Source organism: Parus major, chromosome 17 (genome assembly GCF_001522545.3).
Source record: "Parus major isolate Abel chromosome 17, Parus_major1.1, whole genome shotgun sequence".
NCBI classification, from domain to species: domain Eukaryota; kingdom Metazoa; phylum Chordata; class Aves; order Passeriformes; family Paridae; genus Parus; species Parus major.
The window spans coordinates 9,869,455-9,897,049 of record NC_031785.1 but is presented as its reverse complement, the minus strand read 5'-3'; the positions used below and the strand labels follow the sequence as shown (position 1 = coordinate 9,897,049).

The 27,595-nt window shown below is 58.9% G+C and overlaps 3 protein-coding genes across 8 annotated transcripts in view; 2 read left to right on the top strand and 1 right to left on the bottom strand.

Annotated features, from left to right (window-relative positions):
* RNF224 (ring finger protein 224) overlaps positions 1-1,108 on the top strand; it is a 3,825-nt gene extending 2,717 nt beyond the window's left edge. Inside the window, exon 4 of the mRNA XM_015644508.2 lies at positions 217-1,108. Within this exon, the coding sequence (XP_015499994.1) occupies positions 217-718 (502 nt within the window). The 3' untranslated portion in view covers positions 719-1,108. The remainder of the gene's footprint in view (positions 1-216) is intronic.
* Positions 1,109-3,561: 2,453 nt separating this feature from the next.
* On the top strand, positions 3,562-7,449 carry LRRC26 (leucine rich repeat containing 26). Its single transcript, XM_015645081.3, has 2 exons — positions 3,562-4,349; positions 5,351-7,449. Exons 1-2 carry the CDS (start codon positions 3,806-3,808, stop codon positions 5,608-5,610), a joined length of 804 nt encoding a protein of 267 aa, XP_015500567.1. The 5' UTR covers positions 3,562-3,805; the 3' UTR covers positions 5,611-7,449.
* Positions 7,439-27,526, bottom strand: GRIN1 (glutamate ionotropic receptor NMDA type subunit 1). Of its 6 annotated transcripts, XR_001524394.1 has the most exons (16): positions 26,871-27,139; positions 25,384-25,528; positions 25,208-25,291; positions 23,868-24,003; positions 23,222-23,349; positions 22,877-23,041; positions 22,543-22,661; positions 21,781-21,893; positions 21,526-21,674; positions 20,520-20,677; positions 19,986-20,147; positions 18,527-18,636; positions 17,438-17,583; positions 14,748-14,858; positions 11,451-12,009; positions 8,829-8,917 (listed from the first exon to the last, which is right to left on the bottom strand). XR_001524394.1 is itself a non-coding variant. In XM_015645077.2 (15 exons), exons 1-15 carry the CDS (start codon positions 27,122-27,124, stop codon positions 8,849-8,851), a joined length of 2,190 nt encoding a protein of 729 aa, XP_015500563.1. In that variant the 5' UTR covers positions 27,125-27,526; the 3' UTR covers positions 7,439-8,848. The 6 variants fall into 6 exon arrangements, 5 of the variants coding, with proteins under 5 accessions (XP_015500563.1, XP_033374339.1, XP_033374341.1 ...); XM_015645077.2 differs by lacking the exons at positions 11,451-12,009; positions 14,748-14,858 and adding an exon at positions 15,597-15,848 and having other exon boundaries at positions 7,439-8,917; positions 26,871-27,526; XM_033518450.1 differs by lacking the exons at positions 11,451-12,009; positions 14,748-14,858 and adding an exon at positions 16,010-16,051 and having other exon boundaries at positions 8,831-8,917.
* Positions 27,527-27,595: the final 69 nt, after the last annotated feature.

The following is a 27,595-nucleotide window of genomic DNA, read 5'->3' as shown; positions in this document are numbered from 1 at the left end:
GGGCAGGGATGGATGTTGGGCAGGGATGCAGGGCAGGGATGGATGCAGGGCAGGGATGCCGGGCAGAGATCCCGGGCAGGGAGGCCGCTGCTCCTGGGAGCCACCACACGGACCGGTCCCCACCTGTCCCACCCGTGGGGTGCACTCGGAGGTGACACCCACCCGGCTACCCCGGCCCCAGTCACGGCCTGACCCCTCCTGTCACCTCCTCCCCAGCATGTCCCAGGCCGGCGGCAGCCCCGGCCCGGAGGATTTGGGGTCGAGTGTCGGGGCTCACTCGCGCACCCCGAGCCGGGGCAGCCAGCGCGTCGAGTGCATCATCTGCTACTCCTCGTACGACCTGGGGGTGCGGCTGCCGCGGCGCCTGTACTGCGGCCACACGTTCTGCCAGGCGTGCCTGAAGCGCCTGGACGCGGTGAGCAACGAGCAGCGCTGGATCCCGTGCCCGCAGTGCCGCCAGAACACCCCCACGCCCCGCGGAGGGGTCACCATGCTCGACCTCGACCTCGCCACCTTCCTGGCCGTCAAGGCCGACAAGGAGCAGCCGCGGCCGGCCGGCAGGGCTCCCCCCGCTCCCAAGGGCTGCTGCAAGGAGCCGGCGGTGACCCAGCAGCCGGCGGGGCCGTGCCGAGAGCCCGGGACCCCCGCGCTGTTCCCCCGGCGCGGCTGCTGCCGGCTGTGCCTGTGCTGCGGGGTCACGGCCGCGCTGGAGAGCTGAGCTCCGGGACTGCTGCTGGGGACCTTTGCCAAGCCCCAGAGCCTGGTGTGCACTGCGGTGCTGGCGGACCAGCCGGGGCTTCAGCCCGAGCAGGGCTTTCCTGCCCGTCCCGCCGGGATTTGGGGTGCAGCAGCGGGGGATGAAGATGCTATCGCCCCCTCATCCTGCCCATCTGGCCTGCTGGCTACTCAGAAACCTGGTGCAGCTGTCACAGACGTTCTCTGGTCCCTGAGCACGGCCTGGCCCGTGCCCCGTTCCCCCGTGTGTGGCTCTGCAGCAAGGACGGGGCACCGAGCATCCCCCGGGCAGGGGACGGGGCCCGGCACAGCGACACCGTGGGGCACCTCCAGCACCTCGAGAGCTCCACGGCTATTAAAGACACTTCTGTCCTGCTGGGCTGCACATCCTGGTCGTGTTTGTCGGCAGTCCTGGCCTGTGGCGGGTGAGGGGAGAAGTGACCTGCCCTGCTGGATTGCTGTGCTGGGAGTGTTTGCTCTGCTGGCCGTTTGCATGAGAAATTTTGGCATTGGGATAGCAGGACGGTTGAAATTGAGGATGAGAGTTGTTAGGAAACCTCCAGTGTTGTTCCAGCTCCGGTGTGGGAGGAGAGCTGAGCTCAAGAGGCTCCTGCTTGGCCTCGTGCTCTGTGGCTCATGCCAGGTTTGGCTTTTCCTGCCTGACCTTTTCCTCTCACACAGGCACCCACAAACCCTGATGCTGTTTTTCCACTTGTGCCCTGCTGCCTGCATGGCTTTCCCTGCTTTCCCTGCCTGACTCCAGACCTGGGTGCAAGGACACGAGACCAGGCAGCTGCTCTGGGTTAACAGGGGCCAAACTGGAAGTGCTGGAGTGCACAGAGTGGTACAGAAACAGCTCTTGGCCAGGGCTTGGTGTTGTCTGAGCAGCTCTTGAGGTTCTTCCTCAAGACCCATTTTTTGCCTCTGTTTTCCATGTGATTTATGAGCTCTTGCAATACCCCAGCACCAGGAGCCCCCTCAGGGCTTGGCAGGGGACCCCAGCCTGTGTCTCCTGGGGCTGGCAGGAACCTTGTGTCTCCTGGGCTGTCCTGGTGCTCACATGTTCCCCGTGCAGCCAGGGGACTCCACCAGCCACGGACAGCACCCACGGCTGCAGAGCTCGTGCACAATTCTGCCGCTTGGTGTCACCTGCCAAAAAAGAGTTCCAGCTAAAACAGTCCCAGAGGAACAAACCCGGGGTGCCCCAGGGCAGACAGAGGTATGGTGTGGTTCAGAAATCCCGTGTGAGTCCTGCCTTGGACCTTTAATTACCTGGGAACATGCAAGAAATTAAAGCCTTCAAGGAATGGATAAGAGCTGGTGCTGAGTCCTAATGCACCTTCCCCTCCATTTCTCCCCAAGGACTCAACCGTGGATGGTGGGAAGGGTGTGGGAAGGCTCCATCCCTCCCAGCAGCTCTGTGCTCAGCCCAGCACCTTTGGGTCCCAGCTTTCCCACAGTGCTGGGTGCCCAAACCCACGGCTCCCTGTCCCTGTTTTTAATAGTGGTTTGGGTCATTTATGGCATGACTGCTGCACTTGTCCCCTGAGCCCAGATGGATGCAGGCAGTGGGAAATGCAGCTCCTGGGGAGGAAGAGCATTTTGGGACAGGATTCCCTCAAAATCCATGTGTCCATATAGGCTTTGGCTGGGATGAGCTGGGGCTGCAGCTCCACATGGCAGAGGGTTTGTGCCCTTGCCCTGGGGCTGGGCTGGGCTGGAGGATTCCTCTGAATTATTTCCAGATGGGGATTAATGCAGCAAAGCGAGTTTGCTGCAGGATAGATAAACAAACCAAAGCTTCTCGGGATGCTATTATTAAACCTTCTGCCTGCTGCTTCTGTCCCAGATTTGGGAACATCCTGGCCTTGCTCTCAGGTGCAGCTGTGCCCTGCCTTGCTGCCCATCCAGCCCCTGGGCCGGGGGGCAGAGGGACAGGGATTCCTCTGGGACTGTGGCCACTGGGGTCGTGATGGATGTGAGTGGGGACAGTGTCCCTGCCCTGGGCTCCCAGTCTGGCTGGAAACGGGGTGAGGTGCTGCCAGCTGTGTCCCCTGCTACCCCTGATCCCCCTGAGCTGTGCCAGGGCAGTGGCACTGGGAGGTGACACCTCTCCTCAGCAGCCCTCAGTGGCTTTGAAGCGGGTGTAAACAGGGTGGAGGCAGACTTTGAGCCCCATGGAACTGGCACTGCCGTGACGAGGGGAGGGCAAACCAGTTTGGGGTGGCTGCAGCCCAGCCAGCTCACCTTTGCTGTGCTTCTCATGGGGGGCTCCTGCACCACCCTCCGTGTGCACACGGACGTGTTCCCCTTCTGGGAAGGAGAAAGGTGACCCATGGGACCCAGTCCAGCCCTCCTCACCCTGGAATGGCTGGTGGTCTCCTGCCATGGACAAGGGCTGGGCTCAGCAGGGTGGGCCGTGGTTCCCAGCACAGCTCCCCACTGAGGACCCCTGGGCATGGTGGGACCACACGTGAGATGGGGTAAGACCTGCAAATGATATGATTTGGCCCAGTTGTGTTTTTTCCCAGTAACCCAGCCACTTATGGGGGCGCTGGGCCCGTACACCCTTCTGTACATGGCTTTTGAGGCAGCATGTCCGCGGGGGATGCCCCTGGCGAGGATGGAGGCTCAGAGGTGGATCTGGATTTGCTGATTTCCAGCTCTCCAGCCCCCAGCACACACAAGCAGTTAATCCCAGGCCACGCAGAGTTGGCCGCTTACCTGGCTGGAGCGGTGCCTGGGGGAGGGAGGGACGCGGGCACGGTTCCACACCTTGCAGGGCAAGCATCACTGCAAAAATATTTGCTGAAAAAAGTGCAGCTCCACCCCGAGGAAAACCGGGTCCGGGAGCAGAGCCCCATTGAGGTTTGCAGCCGGGTGAGCAGGGGAATGAACACGAGCGACTGCAGGGAGCCGAGAGCTGCCCAGCGCCTCCGACCAGCACCGGCGGGCTCAGCCCAGGCCAGCGGGCAGGGCCGGGGGGCTGGGCAAGGTGTGGGGCTCTAGAGAAGCTGTCCGTGACCCAGCTCAGCAGGGCAGGGAGCTCTCTGTGCCCCGGGGGACAGCCATGGGCTGCTGGAGGCTCCCCGGCCCCGCGCTGGCCTTGCTGCTGCTGCTGAGCCCCCCGCCCTCGCCAGCCTGCCCGGCCGCCTGCCACTGCTCCCCGGGAGAGGTGGACTGCAGAGAGCGGGGCCTCCTCGAGGTGCCCTGGAGCCTCTCGACCAACACCAGCGCCCTGTGGCTCGGCTACAACTTCATCACGGTGCTGGGGCCGCGCTCCTTCCCTCCGCTGCCGGGGCTGCGGCTGCTGAGCCTGGCGCACAACCGGCTGGAGCTGCTGCACAGCCACGCTCTGCTGGGGCTCGGGGGGCTGCAGGAGCTGGACCTCAGCCACAACCGCCTCACCCTGCTCACCCCCGACACCTTCCTGCCCCTCACCAGCCTGGCCACGCTCAACCTGGGCAGCAACAGGCTGGGGGAGCTGGAGCCCGGGGTGCCGGGCGCCTTGCCCCAGCTCCAAGCGCTTCTCCTGCAGGATAACCCCTGGGTGTGCAGCTGCGGCATCCTGCCCCTCTGGCGCTGGCTGAGCCACAACAGGGAAAAAGTGCGAGGTGAGTGCCCAGAGGGCTGTGTCCTCCAGCCCCCACTGCTCCGTGCTGGCTGCTCACCCTGCCAGGGCTGGGGCGGGACCCAGAGCCCGGCTGGCAGCTGCCTGAGGGCTCGGCTGGTCAGCACCCTTGGGGTGAGCTTCTCCAGAACCTGGCCTCAGGTGGTGCCAGCTCCTGTGTCTGCTCGGGTGGATACAGCCCTGGGACTCAGCTGTGCCCACGCTTTGATTCTGGTCACCAGCAGGGACCTGGAGAGGAGCTGGGCAATGTCCCCGTGCCAGGCACCCAGAGCTGTCCCCAGCAGTGGCACCAGCCCTGCCACATGGCACCTGAGGGAGCAAGTGGAGCCTGTGTGTCAGGGTGCACATCACTGCTGGCCCATCCAGGGTGCAGCACCTTCAGTCCCTACCCCAAAGCCTTCCTGAACCTGGTTCTCATCCTGCATTTCTTCCCCCATGACCCTCAGTGAAACACAGCTCTGCCAGCACAGTCTCTCCCACCACTGCTGCCCTCTCCTGCTTGCTTCCAGCTTGCATGTGTGACTGCACTTGTGCTGGCTGAGACCTCCTGTGGTGCCTCCAGGCTGGCTGCTCACTGCTCCCCACATCTGTGTTCTGGGAGCCAGTCCCTTCCCCTTGCTGCCCCACCTGCCATCCTGCCCCAAACCCATCTTCCTGTGCCCCCTCCAGCTCTGTGCCCACCTCCCATCCCATCCCATCCCATCCCATCCCATCCCATCCCATCCCATCCCATCCCATCCCATCCCATCCCATCCCATCCCATCCCATCCCATCCCATCCCATCCCATCCCATCCCATCCCATCTCACCCCACACAGGTGACTCCTGAACCTCACTGTTCCCCCTTTGTAGCTGGGCATGGGTGATGTTGGTGACCCTGGCCCTGTCCTGCCCTGGTGCCCTCCATCCCGTGCATCCTGCCATCCCCTGTCCTTGGCCCCTGCCTTGCCCAGTGTTCCCTCCAGCACCGCTTTTTCTCTTCCAGAGAAGAGTTTGCTTCTCTGCAGAGTTCCGGAGCAGCTGAACAAGTATCCGATCATGGCCTTTGGGGAGGAGTCCTTCAGGCAGTGCCAGGAGAGCTCGCTGTCCCCCCAGCACTACATCGCCTTTTTCATCATTGGGCCCTTCTCCTTCATCGCCAGCATCTTCTTCTGTACCGTGCTGGGCTCGCTCGTGGTGCTCTACCACAGCCTGCGCCGGGAATCCCACTGCTGGAGGAGACCCCACGTCTGCAGGGTGCACTGAGGGGCTCAGCCAGGCCCTGTCCTGGCCTCCATCCACGCCCCTCCCCAGTGGCCTGCACCCACCTGCTGCAAACTCACCCCTGTGGACCAAATTCTGTTCCTGGAATTGCTTTAGGTTTTCTCAGAGTCCCCCAAGATGGTGCCAGGGGGGAGCAGCCTCCAGCTCAGCTCCCTGAAGGGCACACCCTGACCACAAATGCCCTCAGTGTTTTGGGAAGCTCCCCAAAGCCACCCTCACATCTGCATATTCCCTTCCTGGGGGCATTCAGGTGATCCTGCTCCCCTTGTCCTGTGCTGCCCAGTCCCCTCAGTGTGGGTTTAGGATGCCCCATATGCCTCACTGTGCCTTTAGGTGCAGCCTGGGAGTCCCTGTGTGTGTCCCAGGACACATCACATCCCTCTTGGTGCCTTTCGGGCCACCCCAGGAGTCACCATTTGCCTTTTGGTGCAGCCCAGGAGCCTCTGTGTGCCTTTCAGTTTGCTCCTTGGGCCCTTTGGTGCCCCCTGCACCTCTGACTGCCTTCAGAGACCCCAGCAGCCCCAGTGCTTCCTTCTGTGCCCTCAGAACTCCTTGGCTTGGTGTTTCCTGCACCCAAATGCCATGTTTGGTTCTGTGTCCTGGCAGGCATTGCTTTTCTTTCAGGGTACCCCAGAGCCCTCCCTATGCCTCTCTATACCTGAAGACCTCTGGATGCTTTGGAGCATCCCAAAGCCTTCACGGGGCTCTCAGACCATCCCAGACCTTCCAGAGTGCTGCCCAAGGACAGGGCAGCTTGCAGAAAGCTCCTTTTGATAGTTTTTTTCCATTGAGTCAGGAATGCTGGTGCTGGGAAGGCTCAGCCAGCAAGGTCTAGGGTGAGGCTGAAGTTTAGGGTGAGGGCCAGGAAGAGCCTTGAGCTGCCACTGATGTGGTTCGGCCGAGGAGCTGCCAAGGGATGGGTGAGGCTGCAGTGGTTTCTCCCTCAGCAGCTTTTCCCTAGGCTACATCCCAAGGAAAGGTGTAGGGTTAGCTCAGTGCTGGGGGTGGGGACAAACAGGCCCTTTACAGCAGCCCTGGCTGCTGCCTCACCTCCCATCACCCACAAAACGGGGCTGGGGCTGCCCCTGCACCTCCCTGTCCTGCTCCTTCCCTTTCCTGTGGAAATGCTGCTGGAAATGCTTAGTGAACATGCTGGGAGATGGCCTGGAAGGATCTGGAGCTGTGCTGCAGGCAAAGCCAGGAGCTGGGGTGACAAAAACATCTTTCAAGGGAAAAACAACAGCCCTTTTTGGCCTGACCTCTTACCTGCTGCAAGGTGATCAGAGCCACAATGAGATGCTGTGACCACCAGGCTTGTTCACTCCATTTCCTGCCCGTGCAAGAACTGGGACCTGCCAGGGACGTGGCAGGAGTCAGAGCATCAGTAAATCACACAGAAATAAACCAAGGGTCACCTCAGTGGTGGCTTGCTCCCATGTTTATTTTCAAAGGAGAAACCAGCCCCGTGTGCTGCTCCAGGGCCAGATTCCTTCCTCCTCCTCTCCTGTGGGGCTGTTTTTACCCCACATGGAGGTGGGACAGGGCCAGCTGTCCTGGTGCTGCTGTTTGCAAGGCCTGTGTCCCCCCTGGCTGTGCAGGCTGGCTGACACCTGAGTATTCTGGGGATGTCCTTTCCCTCCCAGTCCCCTCTCTAGCCCCTGGCCTTCCTCCCCGCTGGTTTCTTTGTCCCCTCCCGTCCCTCCACTGTTTGCAGACCCTGCCACAGGCTTGGGTGAGGCTCTGATTCACTGCAGGGTTCCCTGCCAGAAGTCAGAGACAGAAAGAGGCACACAGCTCTGGAATAAACCACTTCATGATCCAGTCTAGACTTTACTGAGCTCTTGCAAAAACTTGGTATTAATGTAACATTGACGTATAAAGTAGAATGGGTCCGATTTCTCAGCTGGAGCTAATGGACTGATGGAGCCACAGCAGTCAGTGGGACGATGCTCAGCTGCCATGTGAAAATCCTGCCCCTGGGGCAGGGGGAGGCAGTTCGTGCCGCTGGGTACCACGTTGCAGGTGGATTTTCCTGCAGATGGGATGCGATGCTGCCCGTGCAGAGCTGCTCACCCCCGCTGCCTCTGCCCACGGGAGCCGCTCAGGGCGGGCGTGCGGGCCCGGGGGAGGGGGAGCGGGGTGCGACGGGCTCAGCCTGGCTCGTTCGCTTCCCTTCTCCCGAACTGGGATCTGCTTTCCACGTCTCCAGGTTGAGGCGGGTGGAGCGCCGTGAGCTGGGGCTTCAGGGCTGCGAGCTGGAGCTGCAGGTGAGGGTGGCAGGGGAGCCGCCAGGGCCGGCCGTGCTGCCCTGAGCCAGCCCGGGCACCGCAGCGAGCAGCCCGCAGCATCTCTCCTTGCATTGCTGGTGCTGAGGCAGTGTGGAGCTGGGGTAGAGGTCAGTGCAACCATCCAGAGCCATTTTCCGTGGAGAATTCCTGGCCAGGAGAGCTGCTGTGTGAGTGCTACATGCTGGCCGTGGCCAGGTCCTGGGGATGTGTTGTGTGCAGGAGAGGTGGGAGCCGGGGTGGCACCGCAGGGCTCCGCAGCTCCGCGGTCAGCACAGGGGCGAGGGCAGCAGCCGGACCACGGCCAGGGACCGAGTCACAGCCACGGCAGGGGAGGGAGGAGGGCCCGTCCCCTGCACGGAGCAGAGCGCACATCTTCCAGCCCCTGCTGCGGACGGGAGGGTCGCTCGGCACAGCAGGAACTTGTGCCCGACCTGCCGCACCAGGAGCTGGCTGCTCCAGCTGCTCAGGACCGTGGGCACGGAGCCCTCCAGGCGGTGGGAGACGTGGAGCACACGACTGAGGGGCTGCGTGTGCTCAGGAGCTGCAGTCTGTGAGGTGAAGCACGCGTTTGTGGTCTGGCACCAGCTCTTCCCTGCTACCATGGGAGAGCAGGCACCGTGTGCCTTCTGCAGTCCTTCCCCCTTGCATGGAGCCAGTCGGTGGCAATTCTGATTATCGTGGCACTGTTTGGAAGCAATTATCTCTGTACAGTGAGGTCCAAACCTTGTCCTGGTCCTGCCGTGCTTCCTGGGGCACAAGCATGGCAGCAGGCTTAGGAAGGGAGGGGGATATACAATGGAGTCACTGTGTATGGATGAAGGATGCTTTCCTCCCATCTCACCCAGAAGAACCCATCAGTGTCCCTGGAAAGGCAGTCCTGGCTGTGCCTTCCTACTGTGTTGGGCAAGGACTGATGGCCCTCGGGGAGAAGGTCACACCACAGTGCTGACTGAGGGGTCGGAGAGGTTGAGCTGGCCAGTGATGTCGGTGGGGTGATACTGCTGCAACACACAAATAGACAGACAAGAAGAAAGAAGTGTTAGGCAGTTCTGGCACTCGTCCCCGCTGTGACTCCTATCCCATGTGTCCCTACAGGATATCCCCTGGGAGTGAAGCAACGCCCTGAGAGCTGCTGCTGGCTGAGGTCCCCTTCCCAGCGCCATCCACGCTTGTGCAGAGGTCACTGCTGACGCTCTCCAAGCACCCTGGAGCTGGGCAGAGGGGACACCAGGAGCGTGGTGCAGCTTCTGCAGAGCGTGGCTGCCACGTCACCCGCTGAACCAGGCCCTCTCTGCTCTGGGAGGGCTACAAAACAAAGCCTGTGACTCATCAGCCCAGCCCACGCCTGAACCTGTGTTTGGAGGGTCTGGCTGGGTTTTGGCACTCTCTGGTGCCAGATCAAGCTGTGCTTTGAGGCCAGGGCATTTCACCTCCTTGCTTGAATGACCCTGCCGTGACTATCCTTTCATGCAGGTGAGATGTGTGGTGTGGTTGACTCGTGATAAAGTGTGGCGTTGATTGCTAATGTGAAAGTACGGCCTGTGCTGGGATTGTGGCCTGGATTGGGGGTTCTGAGCTCCTTCCAGATGCGGGGGCTTGTCCCGGGAGGGGCCATGGGAGAGCCCTCCCCTACTGCAGTCCCATCAGCAAGTGGGGGGCAGAGCAGAAATACCCACCAATGGGCAAGAAAAAAAAAAAAGTCCTTCCTCCCCAGGCAGGAATTTACAGCTGGGCAGTTATTTCCTCCCTTTCTCCTTCCACACTCCCTTCCTCTCCCAGCTCCACTCTCCTAACTCCAAACCCTGGCCTGGAAGCCCAGTCCAGCCCTGCTGTGGGAGCAGGTGGCCCGGAGCATCCTGCGCCGCTCTGTGCGCTCCTGATCCGGTGCCAGGGCAGGAAAGGGTCCCTGTGGGTCTCGTGTACCGCAGCACAGACCCTCTCCAGTGAAATTTTCCCAGCCCCTCACCACCCTGCTCAGGAGGGCTGATGTTTTGAGGGGCTCCAGGGGGGCTCCTCGGTGACAGATTTCACCTGCCCCGCTTTGGTCGATGGTGGCCGTGGCCTTCGCGGCGCTGCCGGCAGCTCTGGCACTGTGGCTACCCTGTGTGCTGCACACCCTGCCTCCTGCCACCCCCCGAGCCTGGCGTGGGGTCCTCGGGGCTGTCCTGCCCAGCCCGGCTCTGTGCTCCCCTCGGCTGGGGCAGGGCCGGGAGCCAGCGCGCTCCCGTCTCCCCGGGACCGGGCTGGGGACGCGCTGACGCCCGCGGGGTCACCCCGGGCACTGCAAGGATTCCAATGGAGCCTCTGGGAATGCCTGGCCACGGCCTTGCCTTGCTAAGGGCCAACAGCTTGGCCATCAGCCACTGGCAGAGAGCGGCCAAGGGCATCCCGGTGTCACTCTGCTGCCCTGGGGGGAGCTTTTTGTGGCTATTCATCAGCGCACCAAAAAACACCCCTCTCTCCCAAAATCGGCTGCAGCCACCCCCTCCTGGTGAAAAATTTGGATTCCAGCTAAATGCAGTTATTTCCATGGCAGAGCTGCTGGGAGGTGTGAAAAGCTGGTGGGATTGGGCTCGATTCCCCCAGGAAGGAGAGGTGACTGGGAAAGGGGAGAGGCTGGTGACTCACTGGTGGAGGAGAAGGAGGAACTGGAGATACAAAAATGAACAGGTAGAAGAAAGGTCCTTTGTTAAACACCCTGCCTGATGTGAGGGGGGTGGAAGGAGGAGAGTGTGCCTGTGTGAGTGTGTGTGCCTCGGTGCTTGTGTGGCTGCTGTGGTGGTGTAGCAGGGCAGGCTGGGGCCTTCTGGCCTCTCTGCACAGCTCTGGGCATGGGAAACACTAAAACAACCAAGCAAAATGGGCAATCTGGCCAGAAAAATTAAAATACAAGAGCATGGCTTTTGATTTGAAAGCATATCTCCTCCAATCACAGAGTTATCACAGGGTAACATTCTCATTTACTTTTTTTTTTTTTCTGTGTAAATTCATGCATGCAATTTTTAATAATAAAAATTAAAATTAAAATAAAAAAGGAAAACAAAAAAAAAAAGAAAGCAAGAAAACGGTCATATCAAAACTATGTTAAAGTAGGACTAATGCTAGAAGCACATATCAGTAATTTAGGGCAAATTATGTTACAGGGATGGTGCAATAATCCCCAAACCAAACATTATAAAGCCAAGAAATTAATCAATATTAACCGTAGAAGAGACTCAAACATGTTAAGGTATGGAAGTGAAGTGAAGGCACCAAAAACTTTAAATGACAACCAGGAAGAAAATATAGACAAGAACTTAATGTCTTTAAAAATGACTTCAACCTAACTGGGCTCATATGGTAGTCCCTGGCTGGTGGAAGATTTTCTGGAAGAATTTTTGTTTGTTGTTGTGGATTGGTTTTTTTTTTTTTTCAATTAAAAATTAGGATTCCAGCTAAATGCGATCTTGCTGTAGAAAATATCAACTTCCCTTTAGGTAAAAAAAAAAAAGAAAAAAGAAAAAAGAAAAAAAAAAAAGTTGTCTTTGACCTTACTTTTGGTTCTTTTGGGCCAAAAACTAGGCTCTTTCTCAGCCAAGAAGCATTTGGCTTTGGGACAGCTGATCCTTCACTGAAAAGGTGACCTTTTCCAGGAAGCCCCTCGGTTGTGGCACGGTGCCCACGGGGCAGCGCCGGCCGTGGCGGGGCGGTGCCGCGGGGCGCGTGGCACTGTGCCTGGGGCTGGCAGGGTGGCTCTGCGGGGGCTAAGGGGCCTGGGCACCTCCACACGGGTCTGTACGCAATGTGCCGGCTCGGAGGTGTCTGTGTGGTTTATGCGTCTCACATGGCGTCTGTGGGGTTGCAGTATCGTGGGTGGCTGCGATGGATGGACACGTCAGCTCTGCCAGTGCTACTCGAGTTGCAGGAGCTGCCTATGGGGAACACATGCATCTCCTCCTGGGGCGGTGGGGATGATGTGCCGCGGAGAGGCTGTGCAGCTCGGGTGATGGTGGGCGCTAGGACGTTCAGAGTGGGGTGGAAGCTTCCCAGGGCTGTCTTGGCTCCATGGTGCCAGCCTGTCTCTCTGGCACTCCTGAGGGACCATTCTGCAGGGCTGCAGAGCAGAATCCATTTTTAAAACTCCCGACAACGGAAAGGAAAGAAGCAAGGCCACCAGGTCTGCGTCTTTCGGTCGCTAGCCAGGAGAGCCCGTGGGGCTGGGGTCGGCCTGGCCTTCCAGCCCCACGGGCTCTCCAGCCTTGCCCATCTAAGACCTGGTGTGGGCCTGCAGCTCTGCTGAGCATCATGAAACAGAGCACCTCGCTGCTTTCTCGTCTTTACAAGGACCCCAGGCAACGTGCCCCAGCATGCTATGGACTCATGGGGCCTTCCAGCAGGAGGGCGTTGGGGTCTCTGAGCCGGGGCTGCTGCACGGAGCTGGAGGTCACCGAGCACAGGCTGTGACATGAGCTGGTGGCAGCACCCCGCTGCTGCTGGCTGCTCACCCCACAGAGCAACCAGCAGGTCTGCCCAACATCACCACAAAGCTCGCTCCACCACGGACCTCCTGGAATAGCTGCTAGCCTCCAGCTTGGCCACGTTGGCTTGGATGTTCACCCCATTGGCCTGTTCTTGACCCAGCTAGCCCAGTTCCCGGGGGAATGTGTCCTGGGACCCTGGCCATGGCAGCCCACGGCAGGCAGAGCACTGTGACAGGCTTCTGAGCAGTGGGGAATAATGGACCATCTTCTGGGATCAGCGGGGTCATCTCTCTCCACAATTTGCCCATGGAAAATGTGCCAGGAGGAGCGGGACCGGGACCCAGGCATGGGGAGCCCTGTGTTGTGCTGGACCCCAGCGTGTGTGGGAAGGGGAGAGAAGAGCTCCACTGCCCATCCATGGGACCTGGGGTGCAGGTGGGCCCTGGACCTGCTCAGCTCAGGGCTTTGGGGTGCTCCTGGCATGGGGCAGAGAGGGCAGTGGGCTGGTTGGTGTAGGATGGATGCCACACCATGGAGCAGGATCAAGAAGGAGCAATATGGGAGGTACCATATTTCTGCCCCATTTTTCCTGGATTCTCCCCCTCTCCTCTGCTTACCGGTGGCACTGGTTCCCCCAGGTGCTCAGGGCACCATCCTGATGCTGCTGTCCCAGGACAGGACCCCTTGGTTTCCTACTTGTGGAGTGGCTCAAACACAACAGAACATGGGGCTCCACTCAGCACATGAAGATCTTTCTGCCAATTTTTCTCCCCTCTGTTTTCTGTGCATTCCACTTGTCCCTCCTCCTCCTCCTCACTCGTGCACCACTCCCTGCACCACCCAGCCCATCTCTGTCTCCTCTGGCCCGGTCATGGCTCAGGCCACAAAGACACAAAGCCCTGTGAGCTCCCTGCAGAGCTGCTCAGGGGGTGAGCAGTGGGGAGGGGGGAGCCCAGGCATGGGGCCATTACTGGGACAAGGGGCGCCCCAGGGAGCACAGGAGCAGCACAGGAGGTGACAGGGATGCCCGTCTTCCCCGTGGGATACAGAGGATGAGTGTGGCTGTTCCCCCCATGCCTTCCAGCCTTCGAGGTGACAGTGAGAGGAGCACTTTGTGTGAGGTGGTGGCAGTCGAGCCCGGCCGAGGGCTCAGCTGTCCCCAGGGCCGCGTTCCGGGGGTGCTCCAGGAACTTCTCGGTATGGAGCCTGCGCTGGTGTCAAAGGCAGCCTCCTCCACTCCTCACACACAGCCGTGGCCCCGAGACCCCCTGCCATACCACATGCTGTCCCCGAGGCGCCCAAGCCTGCGGCTGGGGACGGGCCACCCCACCACGGGGGCCACATCTCCCCCCGCTGCCACCGTCCCCCCGTCCCCGCTGCGCCTCGGGCAGCCTGGGGGGAACCTGGCGTGAGGAACCCCAGGCACAAACCCGCCGGTCGCCCCGGGGAGGGGATCTTGGCCAGCCCGTCGCGCCAGGTCGGGCAGCAGAACGCAGCGGGCGCTGCCACACGAGACAACAGAGTAGCCACAGTGCAGAGTGTCATACAACAGACGGCGACATGCAGAGGGACACGGCTCAGTCCGACAGACCAACAGCCCAACCTGACGCTGAAGTGTCTGAGGCTCCAGCACGAGCAGACACGTTTGCACATTTTGGAAACAGCTGGATTTAGAGGCAGCAATTTGGAAATTTTCTCTGGTTATGTGAGAGCAGCGGAAAACACGAGTTTGAACCAAGGCTGGGTCTTTAACAACCTCCTCTTTGGAGCCTTTTCATCTCTTTTCTAGAGCTGCATTACTGCTGACGATAACCAGAGACAGCTGTCACTCCTGTGCGAGGACTATTCCGAATGCTAATTGTCACAAACAAAAATCACATGTAGAGAGTGTGACACGCATGGCTCTTGGTGAGGTGACACGGTGCCCAAATTAAATCGGGGTGATTGTTTTTAGGCATACAATGACAAACAGGTACAGGAACACTTAGGAACAGAAAAATAAAAATAAAAAAAAGAAAAAGAAAAAATGTCATCAGTTTCAAGAGGTCAGCACCGGTAAGGTGAGCGAAGCACAGAGAGGAACATCAGAAATCATCCAGGCAAAAAGAAAACAAAAAACAAAACAAAAACTCGGTTGCATCTCCCAACTCATCACAGGACTCCAAGCCACCTCCTGCCTGCCCTCCAGGATCCCAGCATCCTTTCAGGTACACGGGATGACTGACTCACTGACTGACTGACTGACTGGTGACGAACATGAGCTATGCATGTACACTGGCAGCTTCGGGATGGGTGTGTGGCAGTCGATGGGATGGCAGAAGAGAGAAAGAGAGAGAAAGAGAGAGGGCAGAATTGTTCTTCTTCCTCTTACCGTATCCTTGGAGGACCTACGTCTCTTGAAGCTGGAGGCCAGGGTGGAGGTGATGGACCTAAAAGTGGCTTTCTTTTTAGGGTCAGGTTCTGCTCTACCACTTTTTCTATCCTAAAATGAATATGTATAAGTAATTAGATCTCTAGTGTGTTGTTGGAAACTCTAAATCTATTTGAATACTGCCCCATGTCATGGCCTTCATTTGGGTGAGAAAGCTACTGGAGGTGTTCTGCCACTCCCAGTCCTCCAAGGGCCTCCGTGACCCACAGCTACGGCACAGCCACCACACTGCTACAGCTACGGGGACCAGCCTCGCCTCTGGAGTGCTGGGAACCCCTCTGGGAAGTAGCCCTGCTCTCCTGGTGTCTGCAGCCAGGCCGGCACAGCTGACCTCGCTTCCTGGGGATGCTCTGCCTGGCGCCCTGCCCCTCGCTTCCACCGCTAGCCTGGCTGGACGCAGACGTGAGATGCTGCACCTACCACTAAAAAAAAAAGTGCTCAGGGCCTTTTCTGAGGCTGAATCCTAGCGCCACAAGAGAGAGAGAGGACTGCATTGAAAGAGAAGTCATTGTATGAATATTCTGTAAAAAAAAAAATGTGTTCAAAAATTCAAATGATGCAGTTGTGCAAAGCCGAACGTGGTTGTTGGTGGTGGTTTGGTTTGTTTTCCAAAGTAAAACAGGCTAAAAAACAAAAAGGAAACTGGAAGAAAAAGAAAATTGAAATTAAAAATACAAAGGAAAAGAAAGGGAGGAAGCAAAGCGTTAGTGCCATGATGTCGTCGGGTCGGGATGAACTCAAAGAGAAACAGAACTGAAAGATGTAGGCGTTGGAGTTAGCGAGTCGGACCTGGTTGGCGCAGGCTGGGAGCACCAGCCGCCATGGTGCGGGGGCCGCGGGCCGGGGGGCCCGGCCGCGCTCGGCGCCGGGCGCTGGCAACGAGTCCTCCCCAATTGCTTTGGTGCCAATGAGTGTGACCTTTCCGACGGGGGACGGAGTGACCAGGTCTGGCTCTGCTACCGCACGGGGGTAACCAAAATGTATCCCGCTGGTGCGTAGAGCATGCTCGGGGATACATTTGCTCCTCCTTCTCAGTTCTCTCTTTTGCGGACATGCACAAACGGAAAGGAAAGCAAGATGAATGGAATGAAATGTCTTTTTCTTCCATGGCATCTCAGGAAATAGCCATGGCAAAACTGTGATCCCAAAAACCATTATTTTTGTTTGTTCGTTTTAACAAATAAATCTTTCCACTTGCCTACCTTCTAGCAATGTACCAGATACTAGTGCTCTGACGTTTCCTCCTGTGGAAAAGTCTTACAATGTCAAACGGCTCTTTACCATGAGGCTGTTTACCCCCACAGGGCAGCATGCTTTGCTCTCAGTCCCACAGACTCTGCCCAAGGACCCAGTGCAGTATTTTCTAGAAGGTTGGCAAGTGAAAAATGGCAGTGCGACTAGTGTGCTCTGTCCCAGCAGCCTTAACCCCCTCGGTGCTGCTGCTTTTTGGAAGCAAAGGAAAAAAAAGGAAAAAAAGGAGAAAAAAAATTGAGAAATGGCTTTTCCGAGACTCTTTCCGGTGAACTGAACCCAGCGAGCTCTCAGGATACAGCAGCCCGGCCTCGTGCTCCCCTCGCTGCTCTCGGGCCACCCGGGCAGCCCCCCCGCAGCCCCGGCCAGCGCTGCTCCCTGGGGCCCCGGCCGGGCTCCCCGAGGTCCCCGAGCCTCCTCCTCTCTCTTTGCTCCACTGGCTCTGCTCCCAGCAGCAGTGTCCTTTAGTCACCTAAAGGAGCTCTTGCTCTTTGAACGCCGCTGTGCTTCCCCGAGGGAAAAACCAGACAGAGCCTCCAGCTGCCCTACACTGGGGTCAGGGGCACCGTGGGGCTCGGCCCCAAAAGCAGCAGGGAAGGAAAGTGTGAGGCTGGTGGCCCACAGATGTGCCCATGGCTCAATGTCACTGCCAAGCACCTCTGACCCTCCTGCGCTTCCCTGCCCGAGCGGCACAGAGATGTTCCAGGAGCAGGAGAAGCCTGGGAGAGCAACAGCCCCACGAGAGGAGACCAAGGGAGCCACGGCACTGACAGGGACTGGCACTGCTGGCTCCTGCGTGGGGAAATGTCCTTGTCTCCAAAGGACAAGAGCACGCACCACCTCATTTTGGAGTCGGTCCTGGGTACGGCAAGGGCTACCGTGCTGCTGTGGAGCAGGCAGGGGAGGGGAGGAAATGGAATCTATCCCTGGAGCGTTCCTCCACCTGAGCACCGGGCAGGGACGGGCAGTGGCAGCAGGCTGACCCTCCCATCTGCTGGTGAGCATGGTCAGAGCCGGGCAGCAGGGCAGAACCTGCCAAGGAGCCGTGCTGGCACTGCCTGCCCAGCCAGGGCAAGGTGTGGCTCTGGCACGTGGCCCCCACCAGAGCAAAGCCCCCATCCCGAGCTCCACTGGGGCTGTTCTGGGCCAGGCCTCTGCCCTGTTGGAGCTTTGCTGGGAGAGACAGCCGGGCAGGGGCAGCTCCCGGGGAAAAGGCAGGGACACCACCCTACAGCTTAACACCAGTAATGCCCAGCTGGAGCTACTGGGGGTGGGGGACAGAGGGCCCCATGCTAATCCACAGCTCTGCATTCACTGATTTGGTGAAGGAATGGAAAACGCACCTGGTGAAGATTTGCTCTAAAAACGATTTGTCCTACCTGCAGGTTTTTCCTCCACACATTAACGGCCGCGAACGCCAGCTGCATCTGCTTCCTCCGCGCGTCCTTATGCCTTTTGTAAGCTATCTCTATGAATATTAAAAATATCCCGGCAACAATACCTCCAGCCACCAGCATAAACACACCTGAAATAAGCAGGAAAGTTACAGGGGGCAGTAGAAATTGCAACATGACCCCTCATTTCCTCTGCATCATGCTCAGCGACGGGAGCATCTGCCAACCCGGGGTCCCCCCACCATCTCCCCGCAGTCCTGGAGGACTGGGAGGGGAACACAGCCTGGGCACCTGAGGGATGTCAGTGCCAGCTCTGGGGGCACAGGGCACTGAGCTGCAGTGATGCTGGCGACAGACACGGCCAGCCCCAGGGCAGACCCCCCATCCCCAGGACTGTGGGGCTGTTTGTACCAGAACCCAACCCCGGTGCTCCAGTTTGGCTCGCCAGGAAGCACAGCCATGCACAGAGCTCTGTGCTGCCCTTGGATGCTGCAACCCTCGGGGATGACATTTCTGAAGTGGTGTCTGAGGAGATGGAGCAGAATGCCCCTTTCTCCATGGCCTGTAACCCAGACAGCAGTGCCAGCCTCATCCCTCACCACTGCATTGTCTGGCTGTAGGACCAGCAAAGGGACAGCCTGTCTTGGGCTTCTCACAGTCTTTGCAAGAGGAAAACCCCTCTGTGTCAATTATCCTTGTCCTGGCCCTGCCCAGGGCTCCTCAGGACTGGGGAGTGCCCCTCCTGCAGCAGGGCAGAAGGTGCTGCTGTCCTCTCTGCACTGGTGCCAGCTCTGATTGCACTGCCAGCCGCAGTCTGGCCAGAGGAGGGGAGCCTTGCTCACACCACAGAACCCCACTGGCAAGAAGGGAACCCAGGGAAGGTGGGGGAAGCTTTGTGGAACTGCTCTGAAGAAGGTGGGAATGGAGCCCACCTCAGCAGCCTCCCAGCACTAGGAAAGCACAAACCCAGAAGCAGCAGGAATTTGGCCTGAGAGGAAAGCCCCGGAGAGGAGAATGTCTTGAGTAAAAGTGGGCTACCCAGCCAAGGGGGAGAAAGAGGTTTGCAGAACAAACCTGCCATATTTTCAAAGGTGAGTGTTGCTGGGGCATTGCTACGGGAATCACACTCTTGATACCTCACCCAAGTCTTGTCCAAATCCTCCATGAAGCCATTCTCGTGGGACCTGGAAGCACAAGGAGACAGGACAGGGTAGTGACTGGGGACAAAGGCAGCTGGGGCACACTCTGTGCCTCTGTGCCCTCCATCCTGGCACTCTGTGCTTGCCTGCAGCCTACCAGCACAGGAACGTGCTGGCTTTGTGTGCTGCTCTGGGGCAGCGCCTGCTGCCAAAAGAGCCACGTGTAAGCCATGGGAAGGTGTGTTCCCAAGGAAGGATGGAGCTGGCAGTGCTCTGAGAGCTCTTGGAGAAGGCTGCAGGGAGTGGACATGAACCACATCTCCCACCTGCCAGGGCCACTTGGAGCCCAGGCAATGATGGAGCCCAGTCCTTTCTGGTGACCCCCAGCACCCTCTAGGTCAGGGCACTGCTGCCTGGCAGCTCCCTGCACCGCACAGTGAGGGTTGGAACACCCCAGCATCTTCCTCCCTCTTGTTCCTGGTATACCCCCAGCACCTTCCTGGGCCACCTGCAGCCCTGAGCTTCCCCATCCTCTCCAAGGAGGACACCAAGGCCTTTTCAGGCTTCTCATGTGGCTGTCCCAAATCCCATCTGTCCTGCTGCCACCCATCACCGTGTTAAGACCATCCCACAGATGGGGTCCATGGCTCCTGCATCACCCTGGGTCTTGCCCACCTTCCACATCCTGCCCACTCTCTCTCAGCCCATTCCCCTCCGCATCTTGGGCAGGACCCTGGTGGTTCCTGACCATGTCTCTTCTAAAAGGAATCTTCCAGGGCTCCCCCCTTCACTTGCTGCTTCCCAGCTGTCTGTTCCTCCACTGTGACATTTCTCTGCAATGGGTGAGGCATTTCCAAAGTCATACGAGGAAATCCCTTTTCACCCATAACATCAGTCTGACTTGTGACACCCCACACTGCAGGTTAGTGCTGCTGTAAAAGCCTTGGACTCAGAGGGGGTCCTGACATACCCCTGAGTAACAGGAGCAGCCAGAGTTGAAAGAAAAAAGCCCTGGGTGACCAAGCCAGGGCAGTGCAATGCTTGTTGGACAGGCTGAGCCCTGAGGGAGGAGTGGGGAGATGGCAGCACCCACACCCTGCTCATCGGTGCTGGATGGACCCTGCTGCTCTCTGCCAGCTTTGCCTAGACCATGACTCTGCTCCCTGCCCTGCTCTGCCCTCCCTCCAGTTGCCTGCTGCTTGCCCAGCCCTGTGAGCCAGAGCTGGTGCCCTCCCTGGTCACCCAGTGCCCCTCTGTCAGGATGGGTGGGCAGCCCCAGTGTCCCTGTCCCTGCAGAGGTCTGGAGGGTGGCTGGCAGTGCCTGGCACGAGGCCACTCGTGTGCCAACACATGCAGCATTGGGGCAAACCCCTTGCCAAGAGGAGAGTACGGACTTGAGGATGGCCAGGGAGACGTTCTGCTTCCAGGGGCTGTCCTTGCGCATCCCGATCCCGAAGCCGGAGCGGAAGAAGAGCTCCCCCGTCGTCACCAGGTCACACTTCTGGGACGCCTCAAACTCCAGCACTGCCGAGTCCCAGATGAAGGCGTGGAGCTTGCTGGACACAGAGGGAGGGAGGAAGGAAGGGTCAGGCTGGGCAGCCCAGCTTGTCTGCACCTCCGTGGGAGCAGCGAGGGTGCTCCCAGCTCTGGTTTAAACACTGAAGCCACCCAGCCTTGCACCGAGAGAAGAAAAGGGGCCAGAAAGAGGGGCCATGGCCCGGGCTCTCACTGTGCCATCCCCCCTGCAGACCTTGTGCTCCCACCCAGAGATCCGGGATGCACCAGGGCTGGGCAGATCCTCCCCAGCCCCAGCTGGGCGGTCCCACTAAGTCGTGCTTTAGCTGCAGCTCCCTCCAGCTTAGCCCTGCTTTCTCCAGCCACTGCAGCTCCCTGGAGCCCTTCCCAGGCACGGTGCTGGCCCTACTCACTTGTCCCTCACTGCCTGGATGGCCTCGGCAGCGCTCTCGTAGTTGTGCTTCTCCATGTGCCTGTACATGGTGCTCAGCTCCACCTGCCGTCGGAAGTAGATGTCCACGGAGCTCTGCTTCACCGTGGCGTAGATGAATTTATCCGAGGGGTTGCGCAGCTGAAAGGCAAGGGCAGGGCTCCTATTTTTGCTGTCCTTCACCAGCAAAACTTTCTCACCCCAAAGCTGTTTCCTAATTCCCCGTCTCCTCCAGGGACCTGTTCCCTAGAGAAGACCTTGATCTCCTCCGAGGATGCTGTGGGGCAGTGCATGCCCTGGGAGCGTGGTGCTGGGGCAGGGGATGCTCTGGGGCAGGGAATGCTCTGGGGCAGGGGATGCTCTGGGGCAGGGGATGCTCTGGGGCAGGGAATGCTCTGGGGCAGGGAATGCTCTGGGGCAGGGGATGCTCTGGGGCAGGGGATGCTCTGGGGCAGGGAATGCTCTGGGGCAGGGGATGCTCTGGGGCAGGGGCACGGTGGCACTGAGGCTGCAGGAGGCCTGTGGCTGCCGTGGGACTGGCAGTGCTGTGGGATGCTGTGGGTCAGTGCTGCTGCAGGGCATGTTCCTGCATTCCTGGGCTGATGAGCTGTGACTGTGCCCTTGCCAGAGCAGGAAATGGATTTGAGGCATGTGGGGAGTATTGACTGCACCGCAGGGACGATTTCATTAGTTATAACTCATCCATAATGAATAGTTTCCTCGTTGGTTAGAGGAGGCTCTCCAGGAACAGGCAGGCAGTTTAACTGCAGACAGGCTATTTGTGGACAGGCTGTTTTCCTGCTGATCCCTGCCTAAGTGTGTCCATTCCCACCCAGAGCAGGGACTCACACTCATCACACCAGCCCAGGCAGAGCTCCCTGGGTCTGCCCCCCTCCCCAGCACAGATCACAGCCGTGGTGATCAGGGCTCTGGGACCACAAGCCGTGTTATATACCCCAGGGAAGGGGAAAGCAAGCGGGGGTCGTTACCCGGGGGTCGTTAATGCCTGTGATCCTCTCCTCAGGTCGGTCTAACACCAGGAAGGCTGCCAGGTTGGCAGTGTATGAAGCCACAATGATCATAGCAAAGCCAGCCCACACCATGCCAAGGATACGGGCAGAGAAACTCCGGGGAGCACCTGCAGGGGGAGAGGAGAGATCAGAGCGGCACCACAAGGGCTTGGCTTGGCAAGCTCAGAGGCTGGGCTGCAGGGCAGAGCAGTCCCCCTGGGAGCTGAGACTCACCTTCTCCAATGCCAGAGTTCAGCAGGACCCCCCAGGAGAACCACATGGCTGAGGAGAGAGTCAGGGCATCTTCCTCCTCCTCCTCACTGTTTACTTTGAACCGGCCAAATGGGCTGGAAAACAAGATGAAGAACCCTTCTCATTCCCCTCACCCTGATTCCCAGGGCTCCCCAGTGTGCCCCAGGTGTCCTGGTGCAGCCCTGTGTCACTCATTCCTACAGACCTTGTCCCAAGCAGCTCTTCCCTGTTCTGTCCCAGTGCCTGGCACATCCCTGTGCTGACCTGCAGCCCTGTCTGCCTCACGCTGCTACACTCCCATCACACTCTCCCCACAGCAGAAAGATTATCTGACCCTGGTCAGCTCAAACCTCTCCCACTGCAGCACTGAGGGCTCCCTGCAGATCAGCCATCAAAGCCTCTGGGCACAGGGCTGAGCAGGGACAGGTTCTCTTGCCCTCAGAGGAGCTGCCACAGGGCCAAGGAAGGCTGAGAGGAAATCCTCTCAGAAGCTGACAGTCCCCTTGGTCAGGTATCTGCACAGCACCTGGTCTGACAGGTGTGTTCCCACATCCCCACATATCCAGATCCCTTAGCTTTGGCAGCCAGAGGGGCCAGGAGCCTCAGCCCAGGGTTATGGGGCAGAGCAGGTGGGTCAAGTCCCTGTGAGAGTCCCCAAAAGGCTGCAAGACTGTGCCCAAGCAAGGGTTCCCAGGAGCACCTCCCTGTCCCCTCCAGACCTCGAGTGGCCCAAAGTGCACTCACCTGAATCGGTCTAAGAGGTACAGCATCACTGCCACCACGTGCACAGACAGCCCCACCAGCAGCCAGAGCGTGCTCTGGAAGGGCTGCATGAACGAGTCCAGGGTGCTGCGGGGGATTTCCTGCACACAGGAGAGAGGGGAACAGCGCTGGCACCCCCTAGGCCTGCACCCTGCCTGCCTGGAGGGATCCACAGGGGCCCTGCCCTGCCCCAAGCTCCTGCTGCCCAGGAAGGGCCAGGCTGGTGCAGACAGGAGCCTGCAGCCTGGAATCTGCAGGGGCTGCACAGGGAATGAGCACCTCCCGTGTTCTCCAAAACATCCCACCCACACCATACCTTCTTCACGAGGATGGTGAGGCCCTGGTACTTGAAGGGCTTGGAGAACTCAATGTACTGAGCCCTCTCGTTGTTGATGGTGAGGGGAGCCACGATCATGTCTGCTTGGCCGCTCAGCAGCTCCCCCATCATCCCGTTCCACTCCTTCTTGTTGCTGTTGTTCACCTGCCAGGAAACCGAGGCTGGGTCAGACTCCTGCCCCGACACACATCCCCCACCAGCCAGGACCCTGCACGTTTTAGGGATCCTGCTCTGCCCTTCACCCCACCCTGCTCAGGAGAAGGGCGTGGGGGTGTTTCAGCACACGATACAGGCAAAGAAAGATCACAGGCTGCCCAAACTCACCCGCTCTTGGGTACCAAATTTACCATCAGCCACCAGGTGAACCTCATAGGTGAAGTTCATCACCCCTGCCAGGCGGATGAGCAGGTCGATGCAGAAGCCGTAGCAGCACAGTGCCACGGTGGGACGGCCTGGGGAGGGACAGGATGGGGATGAGTGGGGCAGCCCTTGGCCAGGGAGCACACACAGGCTCCGTGCCTGTCCCCAGGGAGAGCAGCCTCCATGTGGGATGTAACCACGTTATCCTTCAGGGGCATCTGCCTGACCACCCTCTGTCACTGCCTCTGTCACCCGTGGGTGTTGGCAGGCTGGGGACAAAGGGGTCCCGTTCCTTTGCCATGTCCCATGTCCCTTGTGCTGCTGGACATCAAGGCAGAGAGAACTGGAACATGTCAGGACACACAAACTTGGGATGCAATCCCTCAAAGCAGCCCTGGAGCCCATCCAGAAGAGAGACAGTGGGAAAGAATCTGCTGGGCTCAAGCCCCTGGATGCCAGGGCCCAACTCCTGCACAGCACTGCTGTGAGGCTGAGCTGATGGGGGGCTGCTGGGGGCCAGCTGTGCTGTCACTGCTCTGGGCCTCCTGTGTGACTGAGAACCCTCCCTGGGACTCTTCTTGGAGTGGAAGTCCCCACCAGACCGAGTTACCTGGGATGGTCTCATTGGGTCCAGTGCAGAAGACCTTTTTGACAGGATCTCCATTGATGGTGAATTCCTCCCTGCACGTCCCATCTGCCTGAGTGGGCTTCACATACACAAAAGGCTCTTGGTGGATGGTCACAATCTGTGAGGTGAAGCACAAACACCCTCTGGTCTGTGTTTCCCTCCAGAGCTCCATTCCCAGGCTGGGAGCTGGGCTGCCCTCTCCACAGGAGCTGTGGTGCCCTCCCCAGCTGTCATCTCAGCCCAGCAGCAGCACCTGGCTTTGGCACAGGGAATCAGAGAATCCTCTAGGCTGGAAAATACCTTTAAGATCATGGAATCCAACTGTTAACACAGCATTGCCAAGAAGAACACCAAGAACATTTTCTTTCCTTGCACCCAAGGTGAGGAATGTCCTCCTTCATGTGGCACTTTCAGCTGAGCCCCAAAATCTCTTTCCCTACCAGGAGACTGATGGGAGACACCACACAGCCAGGCCTAGGGCCTGGAAAGGGGCTCTAGATCCTGTCACACTGCCCCAGGTGAATGCAGGTGTTCCAGTCCTGCCCTGGACCTTTCAGCAAAACAGCAATCACAACACACCCATAGCACCTCGTGGGAACAAGGGCTCACTGCCAGTGGGAATGGGATTTCACCTGCTGGACAAATGAACAGTAGGACAAATGAATGGCCATAGTGGTAAAATGAGCCTGGCCAGGATCCAGCCACTGAAGTGGGATCCAGCCACTGAAGTGGGATCCAGCCACTGAAGGGGCTGCTGAGCAACACTTGAAAGAACAGCATGAGAAGCAAAACAAGACTGGAGGGACCTGATGCCAGTGTTACCTCCAGCTTTTGGCCATCAGCTCCCCAGGGACCTCCTGAGTTCAGCCTCGCAGCCACCAGTCTATCCTCTACAAGAGGGTTTAATCTTCTGAATCTGTTTCCACTTGGTCTCTGCACTGTGCAGCAAAGCTGAACCATGCCTTGGCCAACAGAGCCCATCCTTGAGTTTCTCTCAAAGCTGTGACAGGTGTCCTCTGGCTCCCATGAGAAATGCTCAACACCTTGTCCCTCCACCCTGTCCTTGCTGTCTCATTTCCACTTCCCACCTGTCTCTTTCCAAAGCCAAGGATCTTTCCTGCCACCCTATCTAGGCTGACTCCAGCTGAGAGCTGTGCTCTGAACACCCTGCTGTACCTTCTCTGTTTCTCTCCCATATCCTCTCCTGGCCCTGCAACTGCTGCTGCCAGCTGCAGAGCAGCCGTGGAGGTGGGAGGGAGATGAAGTCACTGCCTGGCATGCAGAGAGTGAGAAGCCCTGCCCCTAATGCCATTTGCTCTTACCTTCAACTTGGTTGACATCTGATAGCCTTGAGGTTTCTCGGTTTCCCCCCCTGGCCAGATGATCTTCCTGTCGTTGGTCAGGACCTGATGGATCCCAAAGGAAGCAGATGGACATGAGGCCAAGCTGGACACCCCAGTTCCCCAGCCCTGTTTCCCCAGTCCAGGCCTGCACGTACATTGCTGCCGTTGTAAATCCCAACCTGGACCAGTTTCCGATTCTGCAGGTTCATGATGCTGTAGTTGGCAAACTTCCTGTCCCCGTCCTCGTTGAACTCCACCCGGCCAGTGACACCCTCTGAGTACTTGGAGGACATCAACACCCTGTGGAGAGAAACACAACTGGGACATCCTGGAACAGCTGCTGTGCCATTGAGACCAGGCATCAGAAAGGCAAATGCCTCCTCTCAGTTACCTGCCATAAGCTCACTACCCTGTACAAGTCCAGCCAAGGCTGGTCTGTTTCTAGACCTGTGGCCATCCCCTCCTGGTGCATGGAATCAGTTTCCCAAATGTTCTCTGTCATATCTGCTGCCATTGCCCCTTGTTCTCCCCCAGATCAGTCCCAGTCCTCTCTGGAATGATCAGAGGAAAGGACACTTTCCTCTGGGGGTTCCCTGGGAGATGTGCCCATGCTACAGCTTTGGTGCTGTGCCTGGAACCTGCCCATCCCAGCCTGGCTAGTGGCCCAGGCACACACAAACACCACCAAGGAGAGAAACTGCCTCCAGACCCTGGAAAGGTGATAGGATTGCCTGAGCCACTTGTGAAGAACAGCCTTGACTCGCTCATGCCAAAGACTGTCACTGCAGGGGATGCCAGAAATGCCTCTGGAATAATCTGCAGGCTCTGCAGCTCTCATGCTCAACAGAACACAGATCTGCAGGGAGTGCTGCACCAAGGCCCAGCCCCTGTGGCCCCAGCACTGCAGTGCTGCAGGAATTGGGGTCTGGAAGCGCATGCAGGACCTGCCATCGCCCTGCCCTGGCAGCAGGACCCCTCAGGCACATGCTCCTGTCTGTGACACCCCAGCTCCAAATCCACAGCATGTCCCAAATCCACAGCATGTCCCAAATCCACAGCATGTCCCAAATCCACAGCATGTCCCATGCATGGCCATCCCTTGCCACCAAGCCCTGCTTGCAGCGCTGGATCCATGCCACAGCCCCTGGAATGTTCAGCAGGAAACCAAGATAAAACGGGACAGAAATATCCCCCTACCTTGATCTGGCAGAAGTCCCCCTCTCTCCCACTTTCACCCATGGAATCAAGCTCCAGACTGGAGGAGACCATGGTCCCCAATCTTTTCCTCCTCAAGGGAATCTTTTCATCCTTACCTGCCCACACATCCCAGCTGTCTAAGCACTGCCCAGGGTATCATGGACTGAATTGGTGCCAGGCACCAGGATGATGCCTAAAGAGCCTGGAAAAACTGGGTGCCATTGCCTGAGCCTGTGTCTGGGAGAGTTTTCTAGGGGAGACGTAGCCTTCACATCCAAATCATGCAGGAGAGTCCAGGCAGCCCTGTGCCACATGCCCCAAAGCTTTAGTGACAGATGCCCTGAACAAAGCCATGTTCTCCTGCACTTCTCCACATGCTCCCACCTTTTCCAGCTCTCCCCCACCAGGTCCTCTGCTCCCTCCAGCAGGACCCTTTCCCCAGTACCTCTTAAAAAGGGGTCCTGTTTTCCAGATGTTGGTGTTGCCCACGCAGCCCCGCGGTGGGTCTGTGATATTCTCCTTCTCAAACAGGTCATGCACGGCCTGGGCCACCACGGCCACAGCGTCACTGATGTGGGCTGACTCGTTCTTGCCATTGATGAGCTGCAGGCCGATCACTCCTGCCGAGGGCAGAGGGGAGGGCTCAGCATTGCTGGGACCGTGTCCCGCTCCTGGGACAGCGAGCACAGGGCTGAGCATCCCCTGGATGCGGGGGGAGCTGCCCGAGCCGCAGGCAGGAGCGGCCAGGGGCAGCGGGGCTGGGCCCGCAGCCCTGCCCAGGCCCTGGCCCCCATTGTCCCGGGGACAGGCGGCTCGGACACGGATTTGGGGCCGCAGCGTGGCCAAGACCGAGTCCGCACCCCCAGAACGGAGCGGGGGGTGCGGGAGTCTCCGTTCGGGACCAGCACGGCACCGCTGTCCCACAGCCCGAGCGGTGCCGGGGAGGGCAGGAGCCCGCAGTTCCCCCGATCCCGGCTCCCCGATCCCGGTTCCCTCAGCTCGGGAGGTGCCGGGGAGGGCAGGAGCCCGCAGTTCCCCCGATCCCGGTTCCCCGGGCCCGGTTCCCTCAGCTCGGGAGGTGCCGGGCAGGGCAGGGACCGCTCATCCCGGTTCCCCGGGCCCGGTTCCCTCAGCTCGGGAGGTGCCGGGCAGGGCAGGGACCGCTCATCC

Coding starts and splice junctions, on each gene's coding strand:
- LRRC26 (XM_015645081.3), top strand. CDS start 3,806: ATGGGCTGCTGGAGGCTCCCCGGCCCCGCGCTGGCCTTGCTGCTGCTG. Junction 4,350..5,350: donor CAACAGGGAAAAAGTGCGAG/GTGAGTGCCCAG, acceptor TTTCTCTTCCAG/AGAAGAGTTTGCTTCTCTGC.
- GRIN1 (XM_015645077.2), bottom strand. CDS start 27,124: ATGCTCAGCCCTGTGCTCGCTGTCCCAGGAGCGGGACACGGTCCCAGC. Junction 20,148..20,519: donor ATCCAGGCAGTGAGGGACAA/GTGAGTAGGGCC, acceptor CTCTGTGTCCAG/CAAGCTCCACGCCTTCATCT. Junction 17,584..18,526: donor CACCTTTGAAAATATGGCAG/GTTTGTTCTGCA, acceptor TGCTTATTTCAG/GTGTGTTTATGCTGGTGGCT.